This window comes from Sinocyclocheilus anshuiensis, unplaced genomic scaffold (assembly GCF_001515605.1).
Source record: "Sinocyclocheilus anshuiensis isolate Anshui unplaced genomic scaffold, SAMN03320099.WGS_v1.1 scaffold67, whole genome shotgun sequence".
Lineage (NCBI taxonomy): Eukaryota > Metazoa > Chordata > Actinopteri > Cypriniformes > Cyprinidae > Sinocyclocheilus > Sinocyclocheilus anshuiensis.
This window is the reverse complement of record NW_015552546.1, coordinates 2,183,151-2,208,811: the sequence shown is the minus strand read 5'-3', so window position 1 is coordinate 2,208,811 and position 25,661 is coordinate 2,183,151. Positions and strand designations below refer to the sequence as shown.

The window sequence follows — 25,661 nt, the reverse complement described above, 5'->3', positions numbered from 1 at the left end:
CTGTAAGTACGTTTTCATATTTAAAGAATTTGCCACTGACGATTCAAACGCGAGTTTTGGGCAGTGTAGAGTAGCACTTGTTTTTTGTCATTTCTCCGATCACAAATGCAGACATGGTTTTACGTTTATGCGGCAAAAGACAGTATAAGTCATTATAATCCATAATTATGTACCCACTTGATGCAACGAATGCCTCGTTTATAATGGGTTTTCATGTTTTTTAATTATGCTCCGGCCTGACAGGCCATCACAGTATGGTAAGGGGCGTAACATTTCCGTCACACGCTTGAGGTATTCGGCTAATCACAACGCACTGGATAGCTGGCCAATCACAGCACACCTCGCTTTTCAGACGATGAGCTTTGTAAAAATCTACACGTTTCAGAAAGGCGGGGCATAGAGGAGAAACAATAATGTACAGTATGTGGAAAATATTGTGTTTTTTGAACCTTAAACCGCATAAACACATTTCATTACACCAAATACACAAAATAATGTTCTTTTTAGCAACATCATATGACCCCTTTCATTACTGAAATCATTCTTAATTTACAACTTCTACATGTTCCTCACACAATGCTCTTGTTTGGCTTCGGAAGACTTGTAATATATAGCTTCTGATTTAAGTGGACTGCTTTTATAATACTTTTTGGTTGTTGTCATTTTTGTTCACAACTCATTTTGTATGGAAAAGAGACATTGTGCTAAACCTTCTCCTTTTAAGTTCCACAGAACTCATGGAAAGACTTGAGGGTGAATAAATAATGACAAAAGTTTCATTTTTAAAGTGAACTGTCCCTTTAAAGTCGGAGTTTTAGAAATGAACCGAAATAACGAGCAGCATGTGCCTGGCATTTCAGTAAGTATCAGTGAAATGCATCACTTCATGAGAGGTACGAGTTAATATACGGTGCGAATTAGTCATTTGCATCGGTCAGTGGAGAAATGGCATCAGCCGCTCGGCCAGCGTCCCACCTCGCTGAGGATAAAGAAATTAGAACATGCGAACAGCTGAGGACACTCTGGGCAAAGTGCGGGATTGAACTCGGTCTAATGGATTTTCCCAGCGTGGCCTTGGTTACCTGAGTGATTCTCTGGCTGGAGTCGATTCGTTCTTCAGGATAACATCTCACTCTACTTCAGCAGAAGATTAATCGATTCTGGCAGGTTTTCTTGGATTGCTTTATTCCTTCACAGCTCTAAAGCCTTCATACCTTCTCGTTCTCTTGCTAATTGTGGTTTCTAAGGTCTTCTCTGTTGTTTGCCAGGATGTTTGAGGTACTTACTGCCCAAGTTAAAAACTGTTCAAAAGTTTGTGGTCAGTAAGGTTTTTTTTTTAAATATCTATTTTTATACATCAAGGATGCATTAAATTGATCAAAAGTAACAGTAAAGCCATTTATAATATTAGAAAAGATTTCTATTTTTCTCCTTCAGGACAACATCTCACTCTACTTTAGCAGAAGCTTAATCAATTCTGGAAGGTTTTGTTGGATTTCTTTATTCCTTGAAGACTTTAACGCCTTTCTACTTTCTCGGCTAACTTGTATTATTAATGCAGAGAGTGACTAGTTGTTCACATATTCAGAAGAACACTGTGCATTTGCCTGAAAGTTGCTGACTATTGCTTGCTTACTGACCCAAGCCAAAAGCGTAACTAGATTCTCACGTCTAGTTATGTTTTGTGTCCCTCGTTCAGTGTACTGTAAATTAATGTTTTTTTTTGTGGCTTTTTTATCTTCTAAATATATTGTGTTATGAATATTTAAACTATACTCAACAAGTCACATGATTTGAGGTATCTTCATGTCTGTTGCTGAAATGCTGCAGGACTAGCTAAGTATCAAAGCTTAATTTTTAGTGTTATGGGTTTGTTCTAATCCTTAACCTTGAGTATGAGTAAGTAATAGTAAAGCATGACTTGGCAAGCAAAACTAAGTAATTACACTCATAAAAATAAAGGTTCCAAAAGGGGGGTTTCACAGTTCTTAAAAGAACCTTTTCTTTTAAAGAACAAAGTTTGTACAATGGAAAGATTCCATAATTGTTCAAGATTCTTCATGGAACCATTGCCATTAAAGAACCTTTATTTTAAAAAATAAAGGTTCCAAAAGGGTTTTTTGCAGCAATGCCATGGAAGAACAATTTTTGGTTCCCCAAATAACATTTTTTACTGAACAGTTCTTTATTTTTTTTAGTGTGAAGAACTTAAAAAAAAAAAATTCTGTAGATAGCGCTCAAGTTCTTTTAAAAAATAACTTTTTGTACAGTGGAAAGTTCCATAAATTCAAAAAAACTTGATAAATGTTAAAGGTTCTTCATGGAACCATAGATACCAATAAAGAACATTTAGTGTAAGTGGAAAAATATCAGAAGCTGCATTGCATTTTTTTCTGAGGTTGACCCATCCAACTGGAATAACGGGTTTAGGAGCTGTTCAAAGCACATTAGAGTTACTCTCTTTCCTCCTTTACGCGTGATAATCGCCATGTGTCCTCTCACTCATAATTGGAATTGACGCTTGCCATCGGGTGTCCGTAGATGACACTGGCATGTCGCACTGTTGCATCTGTTATCAGCAGGCCTACCGCTGAGGTGTGCGAGACCCAGCGTTACCTGTCGCCGCATGTCAGCAACAAAACATTTTACAAGCTAAAGCCTGGTTTGGTTATGCAGAGGCTTCTCCCAGGCATAGAGGCTTGGGAAAGGTCTCACAGAGGGGGGTTATCTTGAAATTCGGTGTCTTTTGGAAGAGGTCAGTCTGTTTCGTTATGTGTCTGAGAGGGTCGAAGCCGTGGGTCTCATGCTGCACCCCGTGGAGAATTAAACATGTCTATCACACCGGAGGAGAGAAAGTCATGAAAAAGATTAAGATGTTTAGACGGTGCGCTGAAAGTTCCAAAAAGAGAAAGGAAAAAAGGTGAGGTTTGTGAGTTTTCCTGCACACAGCTGACATATGTGGATGCTAAGGTGTTGCCGGGGTGTTGGAGGTGATTGCTTGTTGGTTTGAAAAGCCATTCAAAAGTTTGGTGTTGGTAACATTGTTTTTTGAAAGAAACTAATATTTTTGTTCAGCAAGGATGCATTAAATTGATCAAAAGTGACCGTAAATATATACATAATTTTTTACAAAAGATTAGCTTATATGTTTTAAATAAATGCTTGTATGCAAATACAACATGCATGTTTATATTTTGCACGTATTTTGTCATACTTTAGACCAGGGCTGCCCAAACTTGGTCCTGGGGGGCTGGTGTCCTGCAGAGTTTAGCTCCAACTTGCCTCAACACACCTCTTGGGAAGTTTTTAGTATGCCTAGTAAGAGCTTGATTAGCTGGTTCAGGTGTGTTTAATTGGGGTTGGAGCTAAACTCTGCAGGACACCGGCCCTCCAGGACCAAGTTTGGGCACCCCTGCTTTAGACCGTTTCCAAGCATTCAAGTCAGCCTTCTGGTTGCTGCTTCATGGAAGCGTTTTCAGCTGAGATTCTTAGTCACTCTGTGAAACTCTTTAAACTGTTCATAAGGGAGTCATCATGTTTTTAGTGCATGTCAGCCAAAAAGACCTTTTCAAGAACTTGCGTAGACAAAGACCTAATGATGTTAGTGTTGTAATAATTCTTTCTAGATTTTGCTGCCATATCTGTGGAATGCTGTTGTTTTTTACAGACAAACATTTTAACTTGGTGTCGCCTAGTGTGTAGAAATGAATAGGAAATGCATTTACAGTAAATAGACTTAAAATGAAAGCTGTTACGATGATGTGGGCCCTCATACTTCCTCATCTGTAAGGCCTCTTAAAAAGACCTCTATATGTAAATATAAAAGTACAGTGTCTGAATGTAATGCTAGAAAATGCTTAAACACAAATACTAAACTGCTTATTAGGTTTAAGTTGCTTTTAGTTGCTCTTTTCTCGTACTAGTCTTAACGTGTATATCAAACTGCGATATTTTATTATTTCAGTCCCCGCTACTTTCGTTGTGTCTCTGTGCTCATCCTAGTTGCAGCTCTAGTAAATAGACATTTGGTTGAAAATCAATCAATAAAATATTTATGTTTGACTGTTTGTTTAAGTTATTTATTTATTTAAAATGTAGCTTATATTTATTATTTTATTTATTTAATTGCATTTTTATGTATTATTATTATTATTATTATTATTATTATTAATTATTTATTACTTAAAATGTTTATTTATATATTTTGCTATTTATTTTTTGTATGTGTGTGTATTTATTTTATTGTTATTATTATTATTCATTTTTTCTTCATTAATTCTTAATTTATCTTTTTTTATTCATTTATTTTTTATTTTAATCATTTTTATTTGTTTCATTATTTATTAATTGTTATTTATTATTTTTTTTTCCCAATTGATTTATTTTGAGCTTATTTAAATTTGTATTCATTTATTGCATTAATTTAGCATTTTTCAAAGGGCACCTATTATGCCCCATTTTGCAAGTCTTGGGTGCCCCCAGAATGTGTCTGTGAAGTTTCAGCCCAAAATACCCCACAGATCATTTATTGTAACAGCTAGAAAATGACATTTTTGGGGTGTGTCTAAAAAAGAGCTGTTTTGGTTTGTATCACTTTAAATGCAAATGAGCTGCATATTCCTGCACCGTCTCCAGAAGAGGGCGTCGCGTATATGTCTCTCTGCATTGCATATCTACAACAATAAACAGCCAGTAAAAGCAACATGACTGAGAGCAAGAGAACCGGTGTTCAGCCATACATATGGGAAGCCAAATGCACTGAAAGTGGGTCGAAACAGCGCAATGTTACAGCGCGATGCGACTGCGCTACCGAACGAACAGCACGACACAAACTAATCTCACCAGCGTGGCACTGATCAATTAAAATACTTGGATAACGTACGCACACTAACACGGTTAATACACTAAGCACTATAACGACATGATATTCACAAAGCAGTCTGGAGTGATAAACGTATTTAAGTAGATTTTGAAGCGCATTACCTTGAAAAATGAAAGTAATCCACTGCGTCCTCAGCAGCTCAGTTGTTGGGAGAAAACGAATGTTCAGTCTTACATCCAGACAGCGCTCCGGGACTGCTTACGACACATTGTTGGCATTTCAGCTGCTCGAGAGCGGAGAAAATGGAGGACAGCGTACAACCGCTGAGGGCGGAAACTATGGCAATGCAGGGCTGTCAATCAACCCCCGTAGCCCAGCCCTATGCAATGTGATGTCACATTGCATAGAGAATCAAAACGGCTTGCCTAGTGAGACTGATTTGGTTTAAAGGGGATTAAAAAATGAGGAGTGGGTGGATTTTTATCATTGTAGGGTGGTTGGGTTCACACACTGCCAACACACATTTTTGTCCAAACACCATGTAAAAGTGGATTTTGCATAATAGGTGCCCTTTAAACTATTATTTTATTTTTAACCAAAATACTTTCTTTTTTTTTATCCATGATAAACATCTTGCTCTTTGCTCACCTCTCTACTGTCCCGCGCAGGATGGAGGCCTCATGTCTGGAACTGGCTCTGGAAGGTGAGCGTCTGTGTAAAGTGGGAGATTACCTTGTGGGTGTCTCCTTTTTTGAGTCGGCCATCCAGGTGGGCACAGAAGACCTGCAGATTTTGAGTGCCATCTACAGTCAGCTGGGCAATGCCTACTTCCACCTGCACGACTACAACAAGGCGCTGGAATACCATCGCCATGACCTCACACTCACCAGGTCTGAATCTGGAAGCTTATGTCACTGTTTCAAAGCTGGCAGGATTATGTCCTTATCTAAAAGAACATGTTTTGTTATTCGGACTCTTTCAGAACTATCGGAGATCAGCTGGGAGAAGCTAAAGCCAGTGGTAACCTTGGAAACACTTTGAAGGTTTTGTGTCGCTATGATGAAGCAGCAGTTTGTTGCCAAAGACATCTGGACATTTCTAGGATGCTCCATGATAAGGTGAGGTGTTTAACACAACCAAAGGGCCTTTTAATGCAATAGCTAAACCCAAAATGAAGATATTTTAAAGAATCTACAGTATGATTCTCATGAACCAATGGCATTATTGATGTCAAACCTAGCACTTAGTGTCAAGGCACAGTGTACATACGTGCGATGTGTTCGTGTGAATAAGATCTGACAGCTATCATACGCCGTCATCAGGCTGAGAATATCACGTATTGACTATTTTTATGGCACTTTTTTGTCCATTTTTGGAGCTTGACAGCTCCTCGTCACAATATGCTTGCAGAACCAAAGAAAACTTCCAAGTAAAAAAAAATAGACCTTATTGCTTGGAAAAATATCTAAATATGGTGAGGAGATATAATAAAAAGCATTTTAAATGCATTTATTGACTGATTTAATTTATTTATTGATGTAAGCAATACTAATTATTTATTTATTTATTGATAAACTGTTTAAATATAAATAAATAAAATGGTTTGTATTTACAGTGATTTTTTTGATCAAATAAAAATCAAACTTTTGAAATAAAAGACTTAAAATAGATAAATAAATAAAATAGTAATGTTTTATTAACTGATAAAATAAAACTGACTGTTCAAGCAAATAAATAATAATAGGATTGTAAGTAATAGGACTTTTTTATTCATTTTTAATTTTTGAATCACTTTCCCATAAAATGTGCTTATATATTGTTATCAACTAAAATGTTTAAGAAAATGTTCATAATAAAATGTTCAGCTAAAAGAAATAAGCCTCATTGCTTGAAAAAAGCAAGCAATCAGATGTAATAAAAAGCAAAAAAATATTGGAAAATATTGATTTAGGAATGTAAATAATAAGTAAATTAAATGTAAATAAATAAAATAATACAAATAAAACTACAAATAACTGACTAACTAACTAATAAACTAACTGTTAAATATAATTTTAGTTTGCTGATATAATTTGCTCACTGTTTAAAAAAAAGATGTAAGTCAGATATAATAAAAAGCTAAAATGGTCATAGATTTGTTGACTGATAATATTTTTTTAGTAAAGTAAACAATACTTAAATAAAACACAGATAAATGAAATAGCATGTATATATTGATAAAAATAAACTATTCAAATATATATATAAATAAACAAACAAACTGATGGGATTACTTTGGAAATTGTCATAAGGATACATTCTTCATATTTTTAAACCCTTTTAGAGTAAAAATGTGTTGATTATATACATTTTTAATATTATTATGGTCTATTTTTTTTATATCTCCAATGTTTAAGGGCGAGTACATGACGACAAAATCGTTCTATTCTCCGTTTGAATAGTTCATGGCCAAGTTTGCCTCGGATGTTTTTGGAAGTCCTGTTATCCCGAGACACCACTTGATCTATTTTAACTGACCATAAACATAGTTTAAATGCAAGCCGTCGATCCGTTTTAGGTGTGTAATGAGCGGTGCGTGTGGACTGACTGTTGTGTGTGCGTGTCTGTGTGTGGTTTTGTTAGGTGGGGCAGGCCCGAGCGCTGTATAATTATGGGAATGTGTACCACGCCAAGGGGAAGAACATATGTTGGAGCGGTATGGACCCTGGAGAATTTCCCGAGGAGGCACGCATCGCTCTGAAGAAAGCAACAGAGTACTATGAGTGAGCCAGCCAGCATTTGTTGTTTTCATTCTTCTGAACACCCAAACCAGTGTGTAGACGACACACATGTGCCAAAAGACAAAATATTTCATTTCTGAAAGAACATTGCAGAGACTGCAGCAGTGTTTTCCAAAGGCATGCTAAAGCTTTTATTGTTTTATCCCCGCCACTGTATCTAATACTGCACCTCTCGGTTTGAAGAGCGAATCTGGCCATTGTGAAAGAGCTGGGGGACAGAGCGGCACAGGGCAGGACCTACGGTAACCTTGGCAACTCGCACTATTTGCTCGGAAACTTCCAGGATGCTGTTCTGGCTCACGAACAGGTATTTCATACGGAGAGTTTCCTAAATGAACAAGCCTGTGGTTTCCATTAAAATGGACTGAAAAAAACTGAAAATGCACAAACTGATAAATGTTGGATTACTGTACAGAAAAGGTCTGTATTATTATGTTTACAATTTTATATATGTATTGCAAGAGTAAATATTACTAGATGTACAATAATAATGCAGAAACTTGCAGTGTTGTACTCTGTGCACCTGTCGTGCAGAAAATGCTCGTGATGAACAAATCAGCAGGGTTCATGTTTCATGAATTAGGCTTAATGTAAAAATAAATCATGTTTTTTGTTTGTTTGTTTGATTTTACAGCGTCTCCTTATTGCAAAGGAGTTTGGAGACAGAGCTGCAGAGCGGAGAGCATATTGTAACCTTGGAAATGCATACATATTCCTTGGACAATTTGAAGTTGCAGCTGAACATTACAAGTCAGTTGGCATTTTATTTTATTTTGTTTTGTTATGATGTTGTTTTTCTTTCTATATTTTATTCCAAGTTTTTAACATAATATACAAAGCAAGGAAAACAAACAAAGCTACAACAGCAATTTTTTTTTATAAATATTTTATTCTAAGTTAAACGTAATATCTAAAGCAAGGAATAGAAAGAAAGCAACAACCGTGATTATTTTATTTTATTTTATAATTAATTTACTTTCCACTTTTATTTCCACATTTAATTTCTTTTATTATAGACGTTATATTTTAGCCCTTATAAGTAATGTTCATTGTCATTTTTGTCCTCGCAAGACAGAGAGAAAAAAGCAACAACCATGATTATTTCCCCTTTTTTTACATTATTGTTTATTTTATTATAATTAATTTACAAATTATAATTGATTTATTTTCCACTTTCCTATTTATTCAATTTCCATTAATATAGACATTATATTATAGCCATTATAAGCCATGTTTATTGTCACTTTTTTCCTTGCAAGGCAGAGAGAAAAACCTTTATTCATCGAAACCTTCAACCTTAACCAAAATTTAGCATATATAGAAATTTGAAATTTGAACTGGGATCAGATATACTGGGAGCCTCATGCATGGATTTCTTCAGCAGTCTTATATACAAGTACAATGGCTAAAATATGACATTACCATGATACAAGTCCAAAAAAACATGCACGTCTGTACTTTGCTGTTAGATGAGCTGGAGTCATATGATGAGGTGATTGTGGTGTGTTTCTCCTGCAGGCGGACACTGCAGTTGGCGCGGCAGCTGAAGGACAGGGCCGTGGAGGCTCAGGCCTGCTACAGTCTGGGCAACACCTACACGCTCCTGCAGGACTATGAGAGAGCCATAGACTATCACCTCAAACATCTCATCATAGCTCAGGACCTCAAGGACAGGTACACTGTCACTGACACTTCCTGTCTGTGCTGCTGCTCTTCCTGACGTCTAATGCTGTCTCTGTCTCTGTGTGTGTAGGATCGGAGAAGGGAGAGCGTGCTGGAGTTTAGGGAACGCCTACACCGCACTGGGAAACCACGAGCAGGCCATGAGCTTCGCTGAAAAACATCTGGAGATCTCCAAAGAGGTGTGTGTGTGTGTGTGTGTGTGCGTGCACTGAGATAACACCAACACACTTCCTGTCTGCACAGTAAAGCCCGCGGGTGAATCTCAAGGAAAAGAAAAATCTAAAGAGAGAGAAAAAAAAAAAGCAAGAATAGCAAGAAATTATGTTTTAAATTGAAAAAAGAAGCTTGTTTTAGGATTAAGATTTTTGTATTATGATTATGTTATTTTAATAGCATTACCATGGCAGCTAGCTTTTTTGTATATTATTTCAGCTAATGGTTGTTTTATTTCAAGTAATACATTTTTTTTTTTTTTTTTAGGTTTTTAGTTAACAATAGTAACTCTGATCCCGACATTATTTTTATGATGATTAAGACCTTTTTCACCCAAAATTCTCAGTTCTTAAAAGCAAGTTACCATTTTTCCCAATTACTGTCTCTGATACATTTATTTTATTTAATTAGCATAAATTAAAGTTTGTACAACACACTTTTGTGATTAAAAACACATTTAACATCCAAATTGAACAGATTTATTTTCTTAATGCACGTTCCTGATCTTATTGTGAATGATTTGTCATTGTTATTCCACTGAAATCTCTAAATAATTTCCTCTAAAGTGACTTTTCTTTTCTACTTATGTAGCATTAGACCTGTTCTGATAAAGTCAGCTTTATTAACACTAGATTCGATTAGGAAACAAGCTAGAGGTGAAATGCAAGAAAGCAGAAGAGGACTTTTTCTGCTTAATTTTCATAAAAATAATGTGAGGGTAAATATTCTTATTTCTTTCATTTGATTTTGAGGTGAAACGTGACTTACGCTGGCTTCTGCGTGTTCGTGTTTTCTGGAGAAGCACTTCCAGTAATGTTTTTTCCTTCCTGTGTGTGTGTGCTGCTCAGATTGGAGACCGCAGTGGGGAGCTGACGGCTCGAATGAACGTATCTGATCTGCAGTTAGTTTTGAGTCTGAAGCAGAATAATTCCAACACTAACAGCTCTGCCTTCATCGAGAGTCCGCCCGGTGACAGCAGTCTGCCTGGTAACAGCACACACAACTTTAAAACCACAAATGGCTGTTGAATTTGAATTTGTACAAGAATCCTTAAAGGTGCACAAAGTTTGGTTACACTTTATTTCATGTTGTCCTTGTTACAGTGTAATTATACATTTAAGTACTTAGTAATATTATTTAACAACATGTACTTACTATAGGGTTATTGCATGTAATTTTGTCTTATTACTCTTCTCTTATTACTTTCTCTTGCTATATGTAACATGTTACAAGAACACTGTAAAATAAAGCGTTACCCAAACTTTTTTTTATTATTAATTATGATTTATTTATATTTTCTATTATATATAGAGTGCTGGGGAAACAACAATAAAATAATAGTAATCATAAAAAAAATAATTTTATGAAAATAAAAATAGGAAATATAAATAATCATATAATACAAAATAAAGATAATACAATAAAGCACTAAAATGTACAAACATAGATCAACAAAATTATAGTTGTGATCAGTGTTGGGGGTAACTCATTACAAGTAATGCGAGTTATTCATTACACTTTTTGGTGTGAAAGGGCTTTTATATTTGCTATAAATAGAACTTCTTATATTAAAAACAATCAAGCCCTGCTCATATTTAAAAAGTAACGCGAAAGTAACGCAAAAGTAATATAACGCATTACTTTCCATAAAAAGTAACTAAGTAACGTAATTAGTTACTATTTTAGGGAGTAACGCAATATTGTAATGCATTACTTTTAAAAGTAACTTTCCCCAACACTGGTTGTGATAAGCACAAACCACAAAGTATTTTTTAACAAAAATAGTACTTTCATGTTATTATTGAGAAACGTAATAAATTGAAAACAAAATCCCATTTAAGCCATTTTAGAATATTAAGAAGTATATTCAGAAGTTTGCAATACAACTGTTAAAATATCTTAATAATTTTCAAATAGATAAAAAAAAAAAAAAACAGATTTAAAAACTTGTAATGCAAAAAATTGCAATACAAGTTTTAAAATATGCAGTTAATGCTGTATTTTGGCATATTAAAGTTTAGTTTGAGAGTACCATGTTTGGTGTTTGGTGATAGCGCCACCTACTGGATGAAAGTTGTACATTTTGTTTAAACTCAAATTGGCTTGAATATCCTCCTTGTGCTGCTCTTTAATTTTTTTTATATCACATAAATATATACATTTAAAATGTACAAAATTACTTTGTGCATGATTAATATGCTTGACAGAAACAAATACTAAAATGTACGCAATATGTGACCCTGGAGCTGGGGTATGGGGTATATTTGTAGCAATAGCCAAAAAAAACATTGTATGGGTCAAAATTATTGATTTTTCTTTTATGCCAAAAATCATTAGGATATTAAATAAAGATCATGTTCCATGAAGATATTTTGTAAATTTCCTACCATAAATATATCAAAACTTAATTTTTGATTAGTAATATGCATTGCTAAGAACTTCATTTGGACAACTTTAAAGGCGATTTTCTCAATATTTAGATTTTTTTTTTTTGCACCCTCAGATTCAAGATTTTAAAATAGTTGTATCTCGGCCAAATATTGTCCTAACAAACCATACATCAATGGAAAGCTTATTTATTCAGTTTTCAGATGATGTATAAATCTCAATTTCAAAAAATTGACCCTTATGACTGGTTTTGTGGTCCATGGTCACATATATGCTTTTAGCACAACTGATCTACAGAATGAGTCCGGGTCACAGCTTCTTTCTGGTTTTGTAGATGGAAGATCCAGAGGAAGCAGGAGACACAGCATGGAGAACATGGAGCTCATGAAACTCAGCTCTGACAAAAATACGGTGAGACAAATCAGTGTCAAAATTCAGATTTCATAATATTGCATATCAAATCGTTTGCTAATGCCTCATCTGTCCAGGGCCAGGCCTGTGAGGAGTCTACAACCCCTCAGCAAACCAAATCGCCAACCAAATCATCCATAGCCAAGACATCTTCTAAACTTTTCTTCATCAATCGCTTCAGGAGCAAAAAACACAGGCTGAATGGGTCAAACTCCAGTCCACCAGCTGAGAACCACAGCAGCAGCAGCCCACCTTTAGCCCGTCTGGACAAACAGGTCAAATACTAATCTTTTCTGAATGACACATGACCAATAGCAGGTTGTCATTTTAAATGATAAATTATAAAAAGTAAATATACTAACATTTTTATCATTTCCTTGAATGGCTTTTCCCACAGTACGCCCCAGACACTCTGGGTGACGATGGCTTTTTTGATCTTCTGAGCCGTTTTCAAGGCAGTCGCATGGATGACCAAAGGTGCTCGTTACAGGACGGCCTGAACCGTGTTCCCGCCCCTTCCATTCCCTGTGAAACCCCACCTGTAGCCTTGAAGAAACGTGAGTCGTCCTCCCTCACTGTCCTCTATACTTGTATATGAAGGTGCAAAATCATTGAAGGTGCATTCACACTGATTTAAAGCAGAAAAGTAGGAGCAGGTGATTTAAAGTGGAACAATGTGAGCAGAAATTAACTTTCTGCAAATAACAAACCTACTAGCAAATAACAGACCGTGACAGTGTGCACGCACCTTTAGTTTGTAATAATTATACCAGCGTTTAGCAGCGCATACATTGTGACAAGCAATGTGCCAAGCAAAACACTGAACACTAGAGTATTGTCACATGACAAAATCACAGCCAATCATACTTGATGTTTCAAATAGGTGTTACAAACAGAAACCAAAATGTCCTGTTGTTTACGGCCAAATGTCAAATTCTACTTTTGCATATTAAAACATAAAAATAAATTAACACTCACACTCACACACACGCACACACACACACACACACACACACACACACTCACACACACACACTTTTTTCCATTCTTTTATTTTTTAACAAAATAAAAGTCTGGGGTCAGTAAGATTTTTTTTAATGTTTTTGAAAGAAGTCATACTCATCAAGGCTGCATTTATTTGATCAAAAATGTAGTAAAAACATTAATATTGTAAAATATTATTACAATTTAAAATAACTGTTTTCTATTGTATTATATTTTAAAAAGTAATTTATTCTTATGATGCAAAGCCAAATTTTCAGCATCATTACCCCAGTCCTCAGTGTCACATGATCCTTCAGAAATCATTCTAATATGCTGATTTGCTGCTCAAGAAACATTTATTATTATAAATATTGAAAACAGTTGTGCTGCTTAATATTTGTGTAGAAACTGGTAATATTTTTTTTTCAGGACCCTTTGATGAATAGTTAAAAAAATAACATAATTTATTTGAAATCAATTACATTAATTTTTGTTATAATAGAAATGTCTTTACTGACACCATTTGACCAATTTATTGTTTCCTTGCTGAATAAAAGTATCAATTTCTGTTAAAAAGCAACTTTCACAACAACAAACAACAGTTGTGTTGTGTGTATGTGCGTGTATATATTTTAGCAATGTTTAAATGGGCCTGTTTTAAATTGCTCTGTTTTTAACCTTGTTTAGCTATTTCCACGCCCGGAGAGGAGGCCTCGGCACAGCCTGGCCATTTCCTAGACCTGCTGGCCAGCTCACAGAGCCGTCGGCTGGACGAGCAGCGGGCCAGTGTGGACAGTCTCCCGGGTCTCCGGCTGGACCCGCGCCACAGCCAGGACGTTCTCAGAAAACTCATGGCCTCGGCCGATAACAGAGAACCAGATGAAGACTTCTTCGACATGCTGATTAAGTGCCAGGTTAATGTTATTATATGGGTGCATGGAACTATTAACTCTTTCTGAAAGCGTATGTTCAATGGCTGTTTTTGGCTTGTACAGGGATCCAGACTGGATGTATATATATATATATTTAATACTAAACATATATCAGTTCTGTTTTGATTCTTTTTTTTGACTTGAAATGTTTTATCTTTTAATACCAGCGAAGCAATGCTCTATTTTAATATTTTGAGGTTTTAGAAACAAGCAGTCTGCAAAAGTTTGGATTTATGTAAATATAAAATTCAATGTTATGGAAAGTATATAAGACAAATATGTATTACTAATTTTAAATGACAAGAGGAATAAAGCCTCATTTGAATAGATCCTGCTCAATTACACAGCACAAACTGACTCCGTTTAGTATGCTGGAAATATTTTATTTGAAGCTGAAGCTACACAGTACAGAGTAACCAACACCATGAAACAATTACTTGAGTTTCCAAATGGGGGGGGGTTAATAACTGATTCAGAATGACATTTGCAGTCTCTCAAACACCTAAATGCCAATTCCCCCCCAAAAAAATTAAAAGACAACAGTGTCTTGCATAAAGCATAAGTGCACTTGTCCTACATCATGACTAAATGCACTGTGAGAAGTTTAATGTTTATAGCTTGTAGGTTAAGAGAAACAAACAGCCGTTATCTAATTTTGCAATTCCGTTCAATGTGAGTGCTTTATATTCAGCGGAGCCATGATGTTTCCTCTGTTTTAGTTATTTGTTTGGTTTAACAGTGCTGTATGACAACAATGTTGGCGAATCCATGCACCTGAGCTGCTCCTCCACCTCCTCCCACCAGAGGCCCTACAGTCCCAGACGAAGACTTCTTCAGCCTCATCCTTCGCTCCCAGGGCAAACGGATAGATGAGCAGAGAGTCATCTTACCATCAGACACAAGACCCCTTCAGACCAATCCTGACTGACCTGTTCTTTATGAAGCCAGAATACTATTTTAGGACCTTGCAACCTCACTGAAGTCTTACTCATGAATCAATGCCTTGTTGAGAATCAGAGCCTACAAGATGATTTCTCTTCTCACTTAAGATTTTTGAAGGAGGAGATGCATGAAGTTCTTTTATTCTCCCTACTACCATGATCTGAACTGGATTCAGACTTATGTGGGCCGTGACACTTGGGAATAAACTTCTCCGTCAGGCACACTGTGGCATGCCCTGCAATGTCACTGTGAAAGAAAGATTATTTAATACTACTGTTTTACATTTTACTTTTTTGGATTAAATAATCACTGTCTAGCAATAATAATTTATATAATTAAGTGAAAATTAAAAAGAATAATGAATAAATGAATCTATTATTTAATTAAACAATTAATGAAATTAATTTTACCCATAGTTAACAACTCTGGCATGCTGCAGTCCAAGTCCCACAAAGCAGAATGCAGTGTTCTTCAGGACACAAGGCAGTGGATTCTGGAAAGTGATTTTGACTGGCACCTCTTGACCCACGACAGCATCACATACAGGCTGAGAAGAACCACATACAAGACGCAATTGAAATGCATGAGATGATTTCAAACAATCAAAAGATGTATCAGTTGAACCATAACTTTGAACTCACAGCGATAACAAGATCTGGTGTGCGCAGTCTGAAGCTGTACTGTGTGGCCAAAACCTGCTTAGTCTGAGCCACATGTCCGAAGATGTTGAGCATCAGTGAGGCGTGATCCACCAGGTGTTCCTTATACTCGTCATAACTCAGGGTCCATTCCAGAGGTCTGCCTATTGTGGGGAAAAGTGACAAATATTGAATGAATACTCAAGTCTCTTTACCCATAATCTACATTGTACCAACTGTGTAGTCTCATGTATTGCAACTCTTTGATTTCAGATTTTATAATTTCTCACATTCAGAGGGCTTGAGCTCAATGCATGTGTGGTCTTTCTTCAGGAAGGTCTTTCTGACTCCGGTGTAGTACATGGCTGCAGCCTGGCTGTAGAGGGTGATGCTACGAGGTGAGCTGCATTTGTTTTTTAGATTGATGCAAAGCACAGCATCTTTGCCCACACATGATCCATCCCCTTTCAGGTTGACTTCACAGACAACATCCTCAGCACAGGGCAGTGGGTATGTGCATCGCTTGGAGCCATGACAAAGAGCTGTTTCCAAAGCAGTGCACTTCTCAGAAGAACCTGATCAATGAAAGTAAAAGGAAAATTTAGAGAGTGATGAAACACAGGAGAAACACCAACATTCATCACTAGTATAAGCACCATGGTTCAAAGTGTTGGGAACTGAACCAGATGTTTTAAGAGACATGCATGTGGTTTTTACCGAGTGGGTGTTTGTAGAGATTTGTGATATCCACACGTTGATCTGAGCCAACAGCCTTGGTGCTGATGCAGTAACCTACTACATCCTTCTCAACGTGGACAACACCAAATGTTCAATCACATTTTCTCTGCCAGTAAACTTTATCATTATTCACCTAGAACACACAGAGACAAACAGGAATCTTAAGTAATATGTCATTATAATCGCTGTATGACACAATAGTAAATTGAAGGAATTAACGCACTTCAGCGAAAATGAAGGGCACATCATGCTTCAGGAAGGTCTGTCCACTGCGGATCGCAGCAACAGAGGTAGGGCCGCAGCGGAAGAAGCCCTGGCTGGTCCGTTGAGGAGTGGAATCAACCACCTGCCAACCTCCGAAACCAGATGGCAGGTCTGACCGAGTCATCCAGGCCTCATTCCACACTTGGTAGTTCCTACATGAAAGAGGAGAAGAAAGAAATCGAAACAGTTCATGCACATTCAAACTCTTTAGGACATCACAAATGGTAATGAGACTTACCAGATTAAATAACGTTCATGTGATCGATCAACTGGAATTTCTCATCCAAATAGACGTCAGATGTCAAACAAACATCAGTGTCATGAGCAGAACAGAAGTTTGAGACCGGACGAGCAGGAATTCCCAAACACCTCAACACTACGAGAAAGAGAGGAAGAAAATAAGTGCATTATATCTACAATCACTTTCTCAAAACTTTTTCTCCTCGTCCAGTCTGCAGGAAGTCTTACGTGTGTTGGTGACTCCAGCAAAGGCCGAGCTCTGTCCATATTTGACCGGTATTCCTCCACATTTGTGGTATTGTTTCAGGATGGCACTGCTGCTGCACCAGGATGTCGGAGCGGTTCCATCTCCATAGCAGTTTGACCAGTTACCCACCAGCACACCACAGTCTTTGTTGGCAATAACCTGATGAGAGATGATTAAAACTATTTTATTTTGAATGCAGAAACCACACTCAGAAGAGAACAAATCGGACCATTTTAAAGAATTTCCGAAATGAAAGCAGGGTATTGATAAGAAGAAAATGAAGACTCACCATGTCAGACACCACTCTGGAAATGTTAATGGGGATTCCCCATCCTGAGCAAGGTGTGCAGCTCTTCTCCAACACATAAATACACGCAGACAAGATTCCCTCCTCGAACTAATTAACAGACAGAGGATTGAGGAAATTGGAAATTGAAAAATTTGCCATGCTGTCTCTTGTGGAGTAGAGCTTATTCTGTAGAATTATATCTCAGATGCGTCAAGAGAAATGGAATGTGAAAAGACAGAAACCCCAATAGGTTCCAACACTTTTAATGCACACCCTTGTTACTTATAGGGTTACTTACACACTAGAAAAAGAACAATTTTGTTGTTTGTGCCATTTTCTTGTGATACACTATTCCCACTGAAATCAGTGTATTCACATTGGCTCTCTGACATAATGTTAACTCCTGTGTAAGCACTCTTGTAATATGAGTGAAAGTTTGGCTCTTACTTGACCAAAGTTCCATGTTTTGCAGGCAATCTGCTGCTTAGTTCCATAGTAGATTCTGCCCATGTCATTCAGCACATACAGTGGGGAAAATATTTATTTGATCCCCGGCTGATTTTGCAAGTTTGCCCACTTACAAAGAAATGAAAGGTCTGTAATTTTTATGGTAGGTTTATTTTAACGTATAGAGACAGAATACCAACCGAAAAATCCAGAAAAAAACACATTATATAAAGGTTAGAAATTGATTTGCATTTCAGTGAGTGAAATAAGTATTTGATCCCCAAGCAAAACATGACTTAGTACTTGGTGCAGAAACCCTTGGTAGCAAGCACAGAGGTAAGACGTTTTTTTGTAGTTGGTCACCAGGTTTGCACACATCTCAGGAGGGATTTTGATCCACTCCTCTTTACAGATCCTCTCTAAATCCTTAAGGTTTCTTGGCTGTCGTTTGGTAACTCGAAGTTTCAGCTCCCTCCACAGATTTTCTATAGGATTGAGGTCTGGAGACTGGCTAGGCCACTCCATAACCCTAATGTGCTTCTTCTTGAGCCGCTCCTTTGTTGCCTTGGCGGTATGTTTCGGGTCATTGTCATGCTGGAAGACCCATCCATGACCCATCTTCAGTGTTCTGGCTGAGGGAAGGAGGTTCTCATCCAAGATTTTACAGTACATGGCCCCGTCCATTTGCCTCTCAATGCGGTGAAGTCGCCCTGTACCCTTAGCAGAAAAACAGCCCCAAAGCATAATGTTTCCACCTCCGTGCTTGACTAGGGATGGTGTTCTTGGGGTCATTTCTCTCCCTCCAAACACGGCGAGTCGAGTTAATGCCAAAGAGCTCAATTTTGGTCTTATCTGACCACAGCACTTTCTCCCAAGCCTTCTCTGAATCATTTAGATGTTCATTGGCAAACTTTAAACGGGTACCGGTACATGTGCCTTCTTGAGCAGGGGGACCTTGCAGGCGTGGCAGGATTTCAGTTCATTGCGGCGTTGTGCGTTACCAATGGTTTGCTTGGTGACTGTGGTCCCAACTGCCTTAAGATCATTAACAAGCTCCTCCCGTGTACTTCGGGGCTGATCCCTCAGCTTTCTCATGATCATCCTTACCCCATGAGGCAACAGTTGTCTCCTTCTCACCAAGCTTCTTGATGCTGGTCTTGTAGCCCATTCCAGCCTTGTGCAGATCTACAATCTTGTCTCTGACATCCTTTGACAGCTCTTTGGTCTTGCCCATGGTGGTGGGAGAGGTTGGAATGGAAGATACAGATTGTGTGGACAGGTGTCTTAAACACCTAACGAGCTGACATTAGGAGTAACTTCTTAAAGTGACAGGACTAATCTGTGTTCCACATGGGAACATAACCAGTCTGTGGGAGCCAGAATTCTTGCTGGTTGGTAGGGGATCAAATACTTATTTCACTCACTGAAATGCAAATCAATCTCTAACCTATATATATAATGTGTTTTTTGTGGATTTTTTGGTTGGTATTCTGTCTCTATCCATTAAAATAAACCTACCATAACAATTTTAGACCCTTCATTTCTTTGTAAGTGGGCAAACTTACAAAATCAGCAGGGGATCAAATAAATATTTTCCCCACTGTACATTTCCATCTCCACCCCATCCACAGCTCATAGCTGAAGAGTGTGAGTAATTGTCCTCTTAAGAAAGAGATGTAAGGATTTTGAGTCATGTTCATTTTTACTAATTAATGGGACAAATTAACATCATAGTTTAATTGTTCTGAACTTTTAAACTTTAAACTTTGACTCATTTTCTAGTCATTTTCCAGACTACTGCCTTGTCTACACCGGACATGAGCAAAGCGAATAAGATGTAGACAACAGTAGTAAAACTAATATGATAATATACTAAATATTCTCAATTTTATTTATTCATTCTTACAGTACATCTTGAATTGGTGTATATATATATAGATTAGTATTGTCCCAAAGATTAAGATATCAGAAACATTCTGTAAGTAAAGTATGTCTGTTTATTTCTTACTGACCCTGTTTGTTAATCTTGTTATATTAAGAGAGCATATTAAGAGATGCAAGGCAGAAAATCTTTTTATTATTATTATTTTATTCTATAACATATATTTGAAAGAATGGAGCTCCTTTCAACAAAGAGATTAAATAAGAGGTTTTAAGGCAAAATTAGCTCTGATACATACAGTAATAGTGCATCATTATATTAAATTGGAGTATAGTTAAGAGTCCATCATTCTTACATTTCTCATGATTTTCAGAACAAGGACGACTCTTTGATATATGACTGTTAGTCCGTTATTAAATAGAATGACTCATAAAATTGGAAAGCAGAGTATGGAAATTCACATGCAAGAGAATTAATGAAAAATGTTAAATTGTCATGGTTTAATCTTTAATTTCTTTTTTTCCTTTTCCCTGACAGAAGATAAAATATTGCTTCAGGCCCCTACAGCAGCCCCTCAAGTGATGAGGAAAGAGATCTCTCTTATTTGAAGTGGAAGTAAGGAATATGATTTTGTAACTTCAAATCAGTATGTACCTTTGGATTGGATGTATCAGCTATATTATAGAAGGCATTGTGAAGCATGTCATGATTTTTGTTTTTTAATATAACATAATTGTTCATCATCCCCGACCTGAACCTCATGCTCCACCCAGAAGGCATATGAGAAAATAAGGAGAAATTGCCTTAATAAGGCCAATTAAATCAAAATCATCCATAAGTCATCAGTCCAGTCCATTTTTAAAGGAACAATGACTCTACAAGGATTTAAGCAAATTGATATGACATAACTATAGTGTGTAACATAACAAGGCCATGTATGTATGTATGTATGTATCTATCTATTTTTGAAAGCGTATGTTCAATAGCTGTTTTTGGCTTGTGCAGGGATCATAACTGGATGATCAGACATGTGCTCCTCCACCTCCTCCCACCAGAGACCCTACAGTCCCAGACAAAGACCGGAGAGACAAAGGCAGAGAGTCATCTTACCATCAGACGCAAGATGATTTCTCTTCTCACTTAACAAGATGTTTGAAGGAGGAGATGCATGAAGTTCTTTTATTCTCCCTACTACCATGATCTGAACTGGATTCAGATGTTTCTGTGCAGAATATACGCTTATATTCAGACCAAGACCGCTGTTGAATTTGTGTGTCTCCTATGTGGAGCCATGTAAAGGAGCATAGAATGGCCATGTGGCTACAGTTTGATTCACAATTGCATTATCCTTTCTGAATTGGCTTCTAATTGTTTATGTAATTGGCATGAAATGTAAAGCTTGATTTATTCTGAACTCTCCTGAAATCATTATGACTAGTAGATCATGCGGAGGCTGACGTCACCTCAAATTTATGGCCAGGATAGAGCAAACTAAAGGCTCCTGGATGAATGGAGCAGTAGACACGTCATCAGTTTTGGTTTCTGTCTGTCGCTGATCTAGCAAGTTGTATGGGAAAAGATTAAGTTCACTACACTTTTGGCAAGCAGTAGGTGGCAGCCTTAAAGGTATTGGTCAACCTACATCCTCTGACTAAAATCAGACTGATGAGTTTGTGATTGAAAGTATGTTAGTTTGCTCTATCCTTGCCCTCTAGAAGCTTGCCTTCTGCAAGTGAACAGCGCATTATTGTGCCATCCCAAAGAGGCACAAAATCACTTTCACAGACGTTTACATTAAATGTTCCCTCCTGGTGGAATGACCTGCCCAACTCAATCCGAGCAGCTGAGTCTTTAGCCATCTTCAAGAATCGGCTAAAAACACATCTCTTCCATCTTTATTTGACCCTCTAACTCTAGCACTCTCTATTCCAATTCTATTATTTAAGTCTATTTTAGACTTGCACTCTATTCATTTACTAACTGCTTGTTTTCTTTAAAAAAAAAAAACTAACACTAGCTTCTCTTTTTATTTATTATACAATTAACAAAAAGCCAAAAAGGTCTCTAACACTAGCTTGCTCTATTCTTTTTCTATTCTGTCTGTTTTCTTTTTATTTATTATATAATTAAAAAAAAAACTTCCTACGTGTACTGCATTTGGCTAACTGTGACTTGCAAATTGCTCTTTTGTTGATTTTGATTGCTTCCATTGTCTTCATTTGTAAGTCGCTTTGGATAAAAGTGTCTGCTAAATGACTTAAATGTAATGTTAAATGTAAATGAAAGTATGGGATATTCAAAATAATCAAATATCTAAACTCACATTCACAAGATGTGACGTTCCAGTATATGACATAGGCATAGCATAAGCTCTGGTGAGAAGTGATGAACGCAGAAGCGCAGAGGAGAGAACAAAAACAAAAACACCGGTCACAAATTAGAAGTACAAAACGAGGATTTGTAAAGGAAAATGTTGGAGGATTTCAATATAAGCCAAGAGGAGACTGTTTTTCTTTTGCTGTAAACAAAACTTGGTTCTCGTGAGACTAGCATATACTCACCGGAGCTTATGCTATGCCTACGTACTACATCATCCGCTGGAATGCCACTCTCTAGTGCAGAGGCGAACCAAGATGAAGTGGGGGCCCCAGGCAAAATTAATAGATTTTTTCTGAGTCCGTATAGTCTGTCTTAGGTTATGTGTATGTATAGTCAACTATTTATAGTATATGTAGGTTACCGCTTCAGATAGTTAGCTATGTAGGTCAAAAAATTGTTTTTACGTCTAGTGTTGTATGTTTATATTTATGTAGCACCGTGGTCCTGCGAGATACGACATTTCGTTCCACTGTATGTAGCGGAATGACAATAAAGCTCAACTTGACTTGACTTTCTAATATTATTTTATTAATATATCTTCATTACCTATATATAGTATATTTATACAACAAAAAGTAGTTAAAACACATATAATAGAACATAAATTGCTTATTAAAAAAAACCACAAAGTGCTTATTCTTTAACAAAACATCAATCTTCATCTTTATGGCAGAAGACACAATACTGTACAACACAATATTCATATTTACAGTAACGGATTGTAACCTTAAAAATGGTGCTTACGAGCCTTAGCTACAGCAAATGCTGTCACTATGTCCTCCATATCCAAAGACCTACGTATGTTCCGTTCAATTGAAATTAGTGCCAGTGCCGACAGCCTCTCTTGGTTCATTGTTGACCTGAGGTATGTTTTTATCAGCTTTACTAGTTTTATTAGTTGACAACTAATTATATTAACTCAACGAATTTAATGTAGAAGAGCTAAATAAATGTAAACTAAGTAGCCAGTACATGGGAGCAGAGAATCACCCATTAGCTCAGTTGCCATTTCAACTCCCTAGTTTTTCTCACGTCTTGCTTTTGGATTTATTATAAAATGACGATGAAGTATATAAAATGCAGGAAGTTACAAAGTCTCATGTCATTTAAAAATAAATAAATAAATAAGCCCAGACACCAACAGTCTAGTATGGTAAATGATTTAAATACTTAACTAGTTAACTACAAATTAAGTTAATTACTAATGGTATAATAATTAAATAATGCATTAAATATTTTGGCTTTTTTTTTTAGATTTAATTTAAAAATTAAACTTTTCAAACATTGCCTAAAAAGGACACATCAAAGGAGAGCTTTAAGTTATCTTTACCTGTAGAAGCTGCTAAAGGCAACACAGACTTGTTGCTGCTGTAGTTTTGTTACTCTGCATCACTTAAAGCACAGCTGTTTTGACACCAGCTTGTCAGATAGTTCGTTCCGTCCATTGCTACAGTTATCTTATCACCGTCAATAGTGGATAAATTTGGCGGATTCACTCGTGTAATTTTTTTGGACGGTCCTCTTAAAGGGGTCATATGATGCGATTTCAATTTTTCCTTTCTCTTTGGAGTGTTACAAGCTCTTGGTGCATAAAGAAGATCTGTAAAGTTGCAAAAACTAAAGTCTCAAATCCAAAGAGATATTCTTTATAAAAGTTCAGAGTCAGCCATACCTACCTAAAATGGCTCGTTCTAACACGCCCCCACATATCTACCTCACTATGTGGGAAGATTTGCATAACGCCGCCCAAATGTTCACGCAAAGAAAGAAGGCGTAACTTTTATTCTCACTGTAGTATTGTTGCAGCCATGTCGTGAAGGCGCTGTGTGCTTCGTTGTGAAAGCGAAACTACTTTGTTTGGTCTTCCAAAAGAGGACGATATCCGCTTCGTCATGCCTAGAGCTGATCTGTGCTGGTCGCTGAGGGAATACATCAACTTTCACCGTGGACAAAGCGGAGGCCAGCCCGCAGTCCGTCACATGTGGTTGCCGCTCATTCGTCGCATCCACCGGGCGCGCCGTTCTCGACCCCGCCGCCTCAGCTCACTCTAGCCTGAAGTACTCTTGCACATTTAATCTCTCCTGATTGTTTCCTCAACTCATTTGTTATTTCAATTGGGTTTACTCCTTTTACTCCATGCCCCTCTTTAAATCTCACAATGATTTTTATTTCCTCTCTCCTTCCACTTATTAATTCCCTTTCACTATCCTCATCTATAATTACTGACTCCTCTTCATTATCTTTCTTCCTCTTTTTATTTGTTTTTCCTACACTTTTTATTCTCCCTCCTTCTACCTGTGACCAACCCGTCTCCATTTCATCTTCAATCTCAGAATCATCAATCCTATCTTTTGTCTCTGATCCAACTTCCTCATTTTTTTTCGCGATTTCCCCATCTTTTTCTTCTTCTTAATATTATAACTTCTATGCTTATCAAAACTCAGTATGAGTTATTTGAATCACAATCAAAACTTTTCCGTTGCTCCGATCTGAATACACCTGCTTCCAAAATGGCGATCCTGTCCGGAAACTCCTCCTCCGCTCCTTCCTTCCCTCTCAGCTCGAAGTCAATCCTCTGTGCCAGTTTGAAACATAGACTGTATAAAAACAAGACTGTATAAAAACATGGACGTAGTGTCCGTGACGTCACCCGTAGATTTCCGAAGAGCGTTTTTGAATCTCAAAAGTGGGCGGAGGCGGCCGTCGCCATCCTGGCAGCGCGTCACCGCGCGTCACCCCCGGATAATCGAAAATGGGCAAAGAGGTGGGAGCAGGTTGGTGAAGCCACGCCCACCTAGCTCGACGGTGGTGACAGAAGAGGCAATCCACCTGTCACTCAAGTGGCCACGCCCTTAATTATGCAGAATTTTAAGGCTTAATATAATTGAAACGGATGAGTTATAAAAAAATTCACCCCCCTCACAGTTGTCATGAAGGGCAAAATTAGCTATATAGACCAAAATCATTTTTTGAACCAGGCTGTAAACATGTTTTTTTTCTGCTGTAATGTTGGGCATTTTAACATGGCGAGTCTAAGGGATTGACTCCCTTTTGCAGCCAGCCTTTAGCGGCCAGTTGATGAATTACAGTTTAAGTCACTTCCTTGTTGGCTTCATGAGAGAGAGCGGGAGGTTGCCACTTGGTTTGAAAACGGCAGCCGACGCATCACGAGGAAAAAGCAAGCACATCCAGAGTAACGCGAGAGGGGGCCCCCTAGGGGGGATGCAGATTTATTGCTCCATGTTATATTAAAGGGGTCATATGATGCTTTTTTAAAGATCATTATTTAGTGTTTTAGGTGTAACAGAATATGTTGACATGCTTTAATGTTCAAAAAACACATTATTTTTCAAATACTGTACATTATTGTAGGTCCTCTATG

At 37.2% G+C, this 25,661-nt stretch overlaps 1 protein-coding gene across 2 annotated transcripts in view; it reads left to right on the top strand.

Annotated features, from left to right (window-relative positions):
- LOC107664249 (G-protein-signaling modulator 2-like) overlaps window positions 1-20,997 on the top strand; it is a 26,699-nt gene extending 5,702 nt beyond the window's left edge. Inside the window, exons 2-14 of one of the 2 annotated variants that reach the window (XM_016454769.1) lie at window positions 5,491-5,712; window positions 5,805-5,940; window positions 7,445-7,584; window positions 7,786-7,909; window positions 8,237-8,352; window positions 9,121-9,276; window positions 9,356-9,464; window positions 10,347-10,485; window positions 12,221-12,297; window positions 12,375-12,572; window positions 12,695-12,854; window positions 13,969-14,195; window positions 20,906-20,997. In XM_016454769.1, coding sequence (XP_016310255.1) covers window positions 5,491-5,712; window positions 5,805-5,940; window positions 7,445-7,584; window positions 7,786-7,909; window positions 8,237-8,352; window positions 9,121-9,276; window positions 9,356-9,464; window positions 10,347-10,485; window positions 12,221-12,297; window positions 12,375-12,572; window positions 12,695-12,854; window positions 13,969-14,195; window positions 20,906-20,914 — 1,813 coding nt within the window. In that variant the 3' untranslated portion in view covers window positions 20,915-20,997. The remainder of the gene's footprint in view (window positions 1-5,490; window positions 5,713-5,804; window positions 5,941-7,444; window positions 7,585-7,785; window positions 7,910-8,236; window positions 8,353-9,120; window positions 9,277-9,355; window positions 9,465-10,346; window positions 10,486-12,220; window positions 12,298-12,374; window positions 12,573-12,694; window positions 12,855-13,968; window positions 14,196-20,905) is intronic. The other variant, XM_016454771.1, reaches the window with a different exon arrangement.
- The last annotated feature ends 4,664 nt before the right edge of the window (window positions 20,998-25,661 follow it).